Consider the following 9,657-nt stretch of genomic DNA (forward strand, 5'->3'; position numbering starts at 1 on the left):
ACGACTTTGCCTGTCTTTCTCCACAGAGCCATGGCCGAATTGGCCGTTTCTCTCTCGCCCATCCCTCCCAAACCCCCTTTCTCTCTCTAATAAAAATTCCTTTCATATTCGAATCTCATTTCCATCGTCTTTTAACTCTCTCTCTCTCTCTCTCTCTCAAATCACATACATACACAGTTACATGTATGTATATTCATCTACGCGCATATATACACATCACCTCATTACGATGTCGTATTCCTCTCAATAGAAACCAACCCTAATTCGCACCTCGAAAGCGATTCTCCAATGGCGATCGTCACCGGCGATCGGTACCAAGAAAAGCTGGTGAAGTTCGTTGAAAGCGAAGTCGGTCCGTTACTCGATGGCACCGTGGTCCTCAAAGTGAACCCCACGGGCTTGCACTACGTGCAGTCACGGCTCGAGGCGCTGAGAGAGCTCGAAGGCTTGCTCGCCGGCGCGCCGGTGGACTATCTCCGCGCCTACGTGTCGGACCTCGGCGACCACCGCTCGCTCGAGCAGCTCCGGAGGATTTTGAGGCTTCTGCCGTCGTTGAAGGTGGTTTCGGTGTTGCCTCCGCCTTCGCGAGATCCTATGCCGCTCTCGTTGTTGCCGTTTGGGAGGCTCAGGGTTTTGGAGCTCAGAGGATGCGATTTGTCCACGTCAGCAGCTAGAGGATTGTTGGAGCTTCGGCACACCTTGGAGAAGATCATTTGCCACAATTCTACTGTGAGTCTGTGTTTTTGAGCTCTTTGTAGAAATGCATTTTCAGTTTTGAGTGTGGTTGTGGAAAGAAATTTATGTGAATTAAGTGATTTTTTTCTTCTTCTTCTGTTTCTTTCTAATAGTGAATTCAATATTAGTTTGAATTTACTTTCAATTTTGTACATTTGGAATGGAAATCTTTGTTTTTTGAATTCAACATTTTCTTTGATTCATACGGTTCTATTTTCAATTTTCACTATTGAGTGTGGCTCTGGAATGAAATTAATGTAAATTGAATGGATTTGATTTGATTTTTAATTTTATTGTTCTTGTGTTCTCTATTTTGGTTCCTGTAAGGGAAAGAAAATTGAGATTCTGGAAATTTTTGCAGTTTCTACTTTTCCTAAATTTTATAAGGAGCGGTTACTGTTCTTGTTCTTGAATTCAATGCCGGTTTGAATTTACTATTAGAAGTTAGAACAATGGTTAATTGATTAAATTCATTGTTTTATAACCGCTTAAGCTTTTGGAACAATCACTAATTTATCATTTATTTTCAGTTTTATACATTTTTAATGGAAGTCTCCGTTTCTGAATTTATCATTTTCTTTTTAGACTTTTGTTTGGTATGGAAAAAATTGAATGATGTGGTTTGGAATGATATTTAGGTTGCTCTATGGCATGTTTTTGCAAGTAGAATTGTTGGGATAAATTAAATGGATTTTTATTTTATTTTCTCTTCTTGTATTTTCCTTATTGGTTCCTGTAAGGGGAAAATTTTTTGAGATTCAGGAAATTTTTTGCAATTTCTTCTTTTCCTATTTTTATCTGGAGTGGTTATACTTCCAGTTTTTGTATGTTTAGAATGTAAATCTCTGTTTTTGAATTGAAAATTTTCTTTTTGGTGCTTGGCTTTGTATGGAAATTGATTTGGAACAATTTTTAGGATGCTCTACGTCATGTTTTCGCGAGTAGAATTGCTGAGATAAAGGACTCTCCGCAATGGAACCGGTTGTCATTTGTTTCTTGTGCGTGTAATGGCTTGGTTCTCATGGATGAGTCTTTGCAACTTCTTCCTGTTGTGGAAACACTTGATCTTAGTCGCAACAAGTTTGCAAAAGTGGATAATCTTCGCAAGTGTGCCAAATTGAAGCACTTGGATCTTGGTTTTAATCACCTAAGATCGATTTCATACTTCACCGAGGTACTTCCTTAAAGTAGTTGACTCGTGTTAAAATAGAGTAGTCTAAAAGTACATTATTTTGGTTTTGTCTTCAAAATGCTGTCCATAAATTGGGGAGCTTTTGTGCACGCATATGTATAACTGTATATATTGCACAGTTTTTACAAGATAAGGAATGTTTTGCCAAGAAGCTCTAGCTCAAATGGCTTTATCCCACCATAAGAAACAGGAGGGCAAGCTTTAGCTCATATGAATGTCATCTTGAGCATTTAATTTTCAATATTGGTGCTACAAATAGTTTTTCCATTTGCATGCCTTTTTGGCTGAATGCATTCAGAAGTCTTACTGATTATTTAATTTGAGTGAACAGAAAAGAAAAGGCTAATTCGGTGGAAAAATCATTAAGAAGTCTATGGACGAGATATTGAAGGAAGGGTAAAACTTAGGTACAGTTCCTTAGGCTCAGTATATTAGGCTCCCCAATTAAATTCAAACACATAGCTCTACTGAATTAAATTCTCATTGGAAAAGAAAACATTGTTGCCAATAGTCTTACAGCTCAATTTGTTAGCGCTGTAGAAACACCAAGGTTCAAATCTCCCCTCCCCCAATTATCAAATTATCAAAAAAGAAACACTGTTAGTGTTTTATTAGTCAATGCAACCATGTGTTTGAGTTTAATTGGGATCCTAATGTTTTGCACCTAAAAATCTGTATGTAAGTTTTGTCCTTGAAGGCTTGTTCTGCTTATTAGACCTTTAGAAAGAACCTTAATTAGTGGAAAATAAACCAGATTTGTGTAGCCAATATAATCTGGAAATTCTGTCATAGCCAATGTAAATCTGTATGCTCCAACCCTCTCACTAGGAAAGCGGACAGCATTAAAATCTCCTGCCACACACCAAGGAACATCCCATATATTCATCCCTTCTTTCAATTCAACCAACAGATTTTTTCCTTTTCTTATGATCTGGGCTATAAAAACCAGAAAGCACCCAGTCAAAGCCATCTTCTACACTCCTGAATAAGATAAGGAATAAGCTCCAACTGTGTAATATAGTTTTTCCACAACCCTCTTATTCCACATCAACATCACATCACCCCAAGGTTGGAAATTGTTTTACTTATCTGAAATTCTAAATTTATACAAAACCATATTTATTTTTGGCTTGGAAAAAGTGCTGATATAAATTGAATGTTGAGCAGCATGCTTTAAAGACTGAGTGCCAAATAGATTTTAATTCGCTATAAATTTTTAATTTGCAATTAGCTTTGAATGCATCCTCTGATGTTGTTGGGCTATGCAGGTATCATGTCATATTGTTAAACTTGTTTTGAGGAACAATGCTCTAACTTCATTGCATGGGATTGAGAATTTGAAGTCACTTGAAGGACTTGATGTTTCCTACAATATAATTTCTAGTTTTTCAGAGATAGAGTTCCTAGCAGACCTTCCATCTCTACGAAGCTTATGGTTGGAAGGAAATCCATTGTGCTGTGCCCGATGGTATAGAGCACAAGCATTCAGCTTTTTCATGTATCCAGAAAAAGTAAGTGATTTAATATATATTTACTCTTTGGGACTTTATGTTATGTAGTTATGTTTAGTTATGTTTGTTGGGACTACTAAATCATAATTGCAATTTTTTTTTTTTTTTGGCTTGCAATTTTATGCCCCAGCTAAACTTACAGTTTCTTTCCCTCTTCTGTCGGATGCTGTTTAGTTGAAGTTAGATGACAAGAATATTAGCACCAGAGAGTTCTGGAAACGGCAAATTATTATTGCCAGCAGGCAAAAGCGACCTGCCAGCTTTGGATTTTATTCTCCTGCAAAAGTTGATGCTAAAGAAGAGGGGACTATTAACCCAAAAAGGGTATGTGTTTTTGAAGTTAATATGAAGCTATACCTATATAAAATAATTAAAAAAAAAGTTAATATGGAGCTATGTAAATCAATTACATGCAAGACCCTATGAGATTTGGGTGATTACTTTTTACCCTAGTTAAAAAATTTAATGTGATGCTTGGCCATATTCTCCTGCCACACAGTAGTTCATGCTTTAAAGTGCGTTTTCACTAGACCTTAATGGTTTAGCAATTAGCATGTTTCCCTTTCTTTTCCCTAAATAATATTATTATGATGATGGCTATTGTTGGCACTCTGTGTTACTGCGTTACTTATGTTTTCTCTTTATTAGTTTTAATGTGGTGTTATTTTTTACAGAGAAAGGTGTCTCGTCTTGCTTCTATTGGGGGCGAAGAAGAGAGCACAGGTGTATATTCTGACCAAGAGTCTGTATCATGTGACATTGACATTCAAAGCAGGACAGATACTGTCATCTCTGAAGATGAAGCTGAAATAGTTGATTTGATGAATAGAGTTGAACTCATGAAGAAAGAGCGCTCTGTTCTTTGGTTGCGTGAGTTTAAGGAGTGGATGGATCATGCTTCTGAGACCTCTGTGGACAGAGGTAAAGATATTGGGGCATCATTGCATAATGAAAAAGAAAATTATATGAAAAAAAGGTCAAGCAAAAAATATCTTGGTGAAAGTTCAAGATATGTCTCAGATTCTGTTCAGGCTTCTGGAGATGAGAGTAGTACAAATATTTTAGAATCTGATAATTCCTTTGCAGATACATCTACTGGTTTGCCTGCCAATCCATACTTTAGCCAAATTGGTTTATTGGGGATTAGTGGCGGGGATTCTCTAGTTGGCTTGGGAAGAATGGATACAAACAAGGAGCATCTAAAAACATATTCACATGAAGGGATTAATATTATTTCTCCACAAGCTAGAATTTCCCACCCTGATACCAGCATCCAAGGAGGTCATGGTGTGATTGAAAATCTCAGCGTATCACCATTATCAGCCATTGATGATATATCGGAGTCTCATTCAACCATTGCTTGCCCTGGATCACCCCCTCATTATCAAGAGGACATTCTTCATCGTCGTCACAACTTAGTTGAAGAAATTATGCAGCTATCTGCAGAGTCCTATTCAGTGGCATCATCTGATAGTAATACCAGCTGTAGTGATGATGATTCGTGTGAATCAATACCAGAATTTGATAAGTCTACGAATGATAATTATCTGAATAGGATTGTTAAAGAAAACTCATCTCCAAATGATTTCGAGGATAAGGATTGTGATCAAAGACATGAAATTTTCCATGTGAGAGAAAATGGCAAAGATTTTCCTGCTGTTGCTCTTGATGATGAAATTGCTCATTTTGTCAACCAAGAGGCAGATTTTTTGGAGACGAGAAAAGGAAAAAGGAAAATGAAGAAAAGAATTATTTCACTAGTAGCAGAGAATAATGTGGTTGGCAAAACAGAACCATCTCATGAATCAAATGCAAATCTGGATTTTCTTAGAGCTGATATGGAACCTGAGCAAGGGAAACAAATTTCATGTCAGAGTGAACTTCAGGAAGTTATTCATAAGGAACAGATGTGGACAAACAGAAACAGAGCCCCTCCAATTGATGCTAGTAGTTTTTCTGGATCTAGGTGCTCATCAACAGGTGGTAATGATTTTATTGAGAACTATTTCAATATAAATGTTGCGGATTCCAGCATTCATGAGACTTGTCGGCAGTATTTGCATTGTGATTGTGTACTTGAGCCAGAATCCAAATATAAAGAAAGGTAAATATTTATCTATTACAATGAATGATAGGAAAACTGAATTGGGTGACACGGATTTTTTAGCACCTGCAAACAAAAACAAAAAAAGAAATTTCGCTTATGTTATCATGTGCCAAATGATTTGTTAATGATGCTTGGACTACTAGTTAAATAATTTTTGCAAAAAAAATTTCGACATATTATATTTTATTATGAGAATAAATCCTACTACTTTTGATCCTGGGAATATGTATGTTATAATTTATTTCTACTGGAATTTTAAAATTTAATATCAGACATGCTCTCTGTAATGATTTTTTTTTTTTATATATACTTCTGGAATTTTCTTGTGAAAAGCATAACTCTGTGGAGTGATATTAAGTGCGGTATTCACCCCACCACTAAGTTCTAAATATCAGTGAGACATAGTTACATTTGCAAAAGTCTTGTAGCTCAACTAATTGGTACTTCCTAGTGTTTTCAACATAGACATCTAAGGTTCAAATCCCCTCCCCCATTGTAACTATCAAATTATAGAATTGGACTAAACAAATTTGATATCTGCCAAGAGTCTTGTAACTCAACTAGTTGGCACCTCTTGTTGTTTCTAGTAAAGACATCTAAGGTTCAAATCCTCCCACCTCCAACTCTTGAATTATCAAAAAATAAAAAAGTTAAACAAATCTGATCTCTGTTCTCTTATTCATACATGGTTGGATCATGTTCTCTAAGATATTGTTTCTCTAAAGCTACATATACCATTTTTTATGTTTGTTATTTGGACTTCCCAATAGACTAAACAATATTTAGAAACATTTAATGTTTTAATTATTTATAGATGAAGTCGGCCTTTTCATTTTTAATTTGTCTTCATTGTTCCAGATGCGGAAAAGTGGTTCTGTTACTGAGCAGTGAAAACAAGTTTTATGTGCTGCTTATTGGAGTCACAGGTGATGGATCAGGTCGGGTTATGAAGTCTTTGCAGGAGGCATATATTTCATTGATTTTATTATTAATTATGATTACTTGGGAGATTTCTTCTGCTGTATTTCCAGCCTAATGACAGCTGAAGTGGCTTTATGCAGGATCTATTATTAGCTTATTAGGTTGCCATAAAGTTGAAGATATCAGAGAGGTGTCAGTAGGATTAGGACTTCAGGTTGTGAGGTTAGTGATTTCTGGTACTTTTAGTAAATCCAGAACCAATCGTTTTCCTAAAAACTCTCTTTTTCTGTGTTTGAGACAGGGTGTACATTGACAGAGGATCAGCATACGTGTTTATTACTAGAAGCATTCAGAAGTCAAGTCAATTACTTAGTACCTTGAAAGTTTTTGATCCACATGAGGCAAATGACAGTTGTTCTTTAAGAAGGTGATTTATGGCCTAAACGTTTAGTTTTGGAACTTGCTTTGGCATTACTCTGTGTACTATTTCTTTGTTATATTTATTTAGTTCCAAAGTCAGTAGGCTATATATACAAATTTCCTTTTCTTTGTTATGATAGACTGGTTTTGGAAATTTAAATGGCAGTTTGGAGCAGGTTCAGGTTGAATTGTTTGAGAAACAAGTATATGGAGGTTTGAAAGTGAGCATATTCCAATATTCTATGGTGCTATTCTGGCACAACAACAATGAAGGTAAAGTTCTCACTTCTTCACCCTTGTTATGATTTGTATATAAACGTCTGAGCATGTTGTGAGAGTTCAGTCTTCAACCGAAAAAAAAAAAATTTCTTGGTGCAAGAAAAGGAAATTGAACATAATGTGAAGCATTGAAAAAGAAAAATAATGAAGGAATGCATTTAAAATTATTTGTTTTTGAAATAATAGAAGGTTTCTTTGAAGAATGAGGATGTAAATGATTATTTAAGGAGAATGAAAACAGGAAAGGCTGGAGGACCTGATCCTACTGAAATTTGGAAGTGCTTGGGGTGTAGGTATATGATGGTTGACAAGCCTTTTCAATAAGATCTTAAGCATTAACAAAATGCCTAGTGATGGAGGAAAAACACTTTGATACTTTAGTACAAAAGTGAAGAAGATATTCATAATTATACAAATGACTGGAATTAAGTTTATGATTCTCACTGTGAAGCTCTGGGGGAGAGCGATAGAATATAGGTTTAGACATGAAACAATAGTGAAATTTAACTGTCTCAATTCCCATGCGATTGCACCAAAAATTCTAGTTCCTTTGGGATTTCCTTCTTGATCCATAACAACCAATATCAGAAAATCAATTTGGTTTTATGTCAGGGTGATTTACTATAGTTGTCTAATGGACAAATATGCTTGAAAAGATTTTCATATGGTTTTTTAATTTAGAGACTGTATGATAATACCTACAGAGGTTATTTGTGAGTTCTTGAAATGAAAGTTCCTCTAAAGTATTAAGGTGATTAAGGATATTTACGACAAGGATATAATTAGGGTGAAAACAAGTATAAGCATTACAAGTGAGTTTCCAATCACAATTCATCAACAAGTATTTCTCTTTTTGTTGGTTATGGATGATTTTACTAGATCAATTCAAGATGAAATCCCTTAGTGTGTATGCCTTTTGTATACAATATCATTGTTGGTAAAAGCATGCTTAAGCACAAAGCTTACAAGCTTAGTGTTTTTTGTCTATAAGATGAGGCGCATTTGCATGATTTATGAAGCTTTTTTGATAAACTCAAAGTGCACCTTTTGGAGCTTTTATTTTATTTTTATTTTACACTAAAAAAAGGGACCAAATTTGAAATGTAGTTGTCAGATCTTAATGCTGTTGAGTATTTACCATGGATTTGTTACAAAAATAGATAATTAAACTAGGCAAACAATTTAACTAACACCAACAAGGATAAACTTTAATGATGTTCAATGTTGGTTTGTTGCTTAGTGATGCTTGAATCCAAAATTTATTCAGAATGTGGAATTACCAGCTCATGAATAAAATGGATACCCCTTGAATAGGTATAGCATCAACAATGTTCTATATCAGCTCACTTGTGTGCATGTACTTACCGAAGGAACAGAGTTCTTGTACATGATCTGAGCTGTTACTTTTTCACCAAGTTGAAAGAATTGAACTCAGCTCTAAATTTTTTGAAATGTTCTATACCAGCTCACTTGTGGGCATGTACTTATTGGAGGGACAGAGTGCTTGTACATGATCTGAGCTGTTACTTTTTCACCAAGTTGAAAGAATTGTGTTCAGCTCTAAAATTTTTGAACCTATGTTCTACTTTTAAAAGAGAAATAAAGGATATCTGTTGAATAGTTTTATAAATATATGATTACTTTTACATGACCATAAGTTCTACAATAATGCTAAATTTTCTACTCACATGCAACAGAGGATTCATGGCATTCAAGATCATTGTTTGTCATTGGAGACAATCTGCTTCTTTGTATTGAGGACCTTGTGCAGTTCAGCTCCCTTTCAATGGATTCATCTTTGCCTCCATATTTCTCAGTTGATTCATATTGCTCCATCGTTGACATATCTGAGATGGTAACTTTTTGAATTTACTAAAGCTTTCCTTGAGGCCTACATTTATAAGCATTTGCTAGTTTTATACATCACATTCACCTAAATTGCTAAGTATTCTTTTCTATCTCACGAGTCACTAATGTTTTGTTCCTGGTTTGACATGTGTGTTTTTTCTTCTTTTTTTTTTTTTTTTTTTGGTTGATGAAACATGTTGTGTAACAACCCGAAGAAAGCACTAACAACATCTGCACTTATAAATCCGAGATCCACCTAGTAAAAACCCATCGTGGGACTCGGCACATGTCGCACATCACACAATCAAACAAACAATTTGGGGTATCACATGTGCGTGTGTTTTTTGGTTGACAAAACGTGTTATCATAGCAAAAGGATTATTTATTATTACTAGTTAAGTTACAGTTATCATCATTATCATTGATAAATGTCTTCACTTCGATGTTGATATATTGTTCAGTCTCTACTGGATAACAATGTAGTAGATCATAGCAAAAGGATTATTTATTATTCAGAATGAGCAACATGGTTTGTACATTTGTAAGCATTTTCTAGTTTCCTATATTGTATAGAAGATTTTTGTTTTTCTTTCCCAAATTCTTAGATGCTAACATGTTTCTGGTTTGACATGTTTATTATTTCT

The 9,657-nt window shown here is 35.1% G+C and overlaps 1 protein-coding gene across 4 annotated transcripts; it reads left to right on the top strand.

Annotated features, from left to right (window-relative positions):
• LOC115963966 lies at window positions 1-9,531 on the top strand. 4 transcript variants are annotated; one of them, XR_004085967.1, is made up of 10 exons: window positions 1-729; window positions 1,652-1,909; window positions 3,196-3,438; window positions 3,613-3,762; window positions 4,113-5,542; window positions 6,404-6,483; window positions 6,607-6,688; window positions 6,768-6,893; window positions 7,063-7,159; window positions 8,863-8,950. XR_004085967.1 is itself a non-coding variant. In XM_031083233.1 (10 exons), the coding sequence occupies exons 1-10, from the start codon at window positions 289-291 to the stop codon at window positions 9,030-9,032; spliced, it is 3,087 nt and encodes a 1,028-aa protein (XP_030939093.1). In that variant the 5' UTR covers window positions 1-288; the 3' UTR covers window positions 9,033-9,531. The 4 variants fall into 4 exon arrangements, 2 of the variants coding, with proteins under 2 accessions (XP_030939093.1, XP_030939094.1); XR_004085968.1 differs by having other exon boundaries at window positions 7,069-7,159; XM_031083233.1 differs by having other exon boundaries at window positions 7,053-7,159; window positions 8,863-9,531.
• Window positions 9,532-9,657: the final 126 nt, after the last annotated feature.

The sequence above is a fragment of the Quercus lobata genome, chromosome 10, assembly GCF_001633185.2.
Source record: "Quercus lobata isolate SW786 chromosome 10, ValleyOak3.0 Primary Assembly, whole genome shotgun sequence".
Classification (NCBI taxonomy): Eukaryota; Viridiplantae; Streptophyta; class Magnoliopsida; order Fagales; family Fagaceae; genus Quercus; species Quercus lobata.

Excerpts from the sequence above, each read along its gene's own strand:
- LOC115963966 (XM_031083233.1), top strand. The coding sequence starts at position 289 with ATGGCGATCGTCACCGGCGATCGGTACCAAGAAAAGCTGGTGAAGTTC. Across the intron at positions 3,439-3,612 it reads TTTTCATGTATCCAGAAAAA|TTGAAGTTAGATGACAAGAA; the intron begins GTAAGTGATTTA and ends GATGCTGTTTAG. Across the intron at positions 3,763-4,112 it reads GGACTATTAACCCAAAAAGG|AGAAAGGTGTCTCGTCTTGC; the intron begins GTATGTGTTTTT and ends TATTTTTTACAG.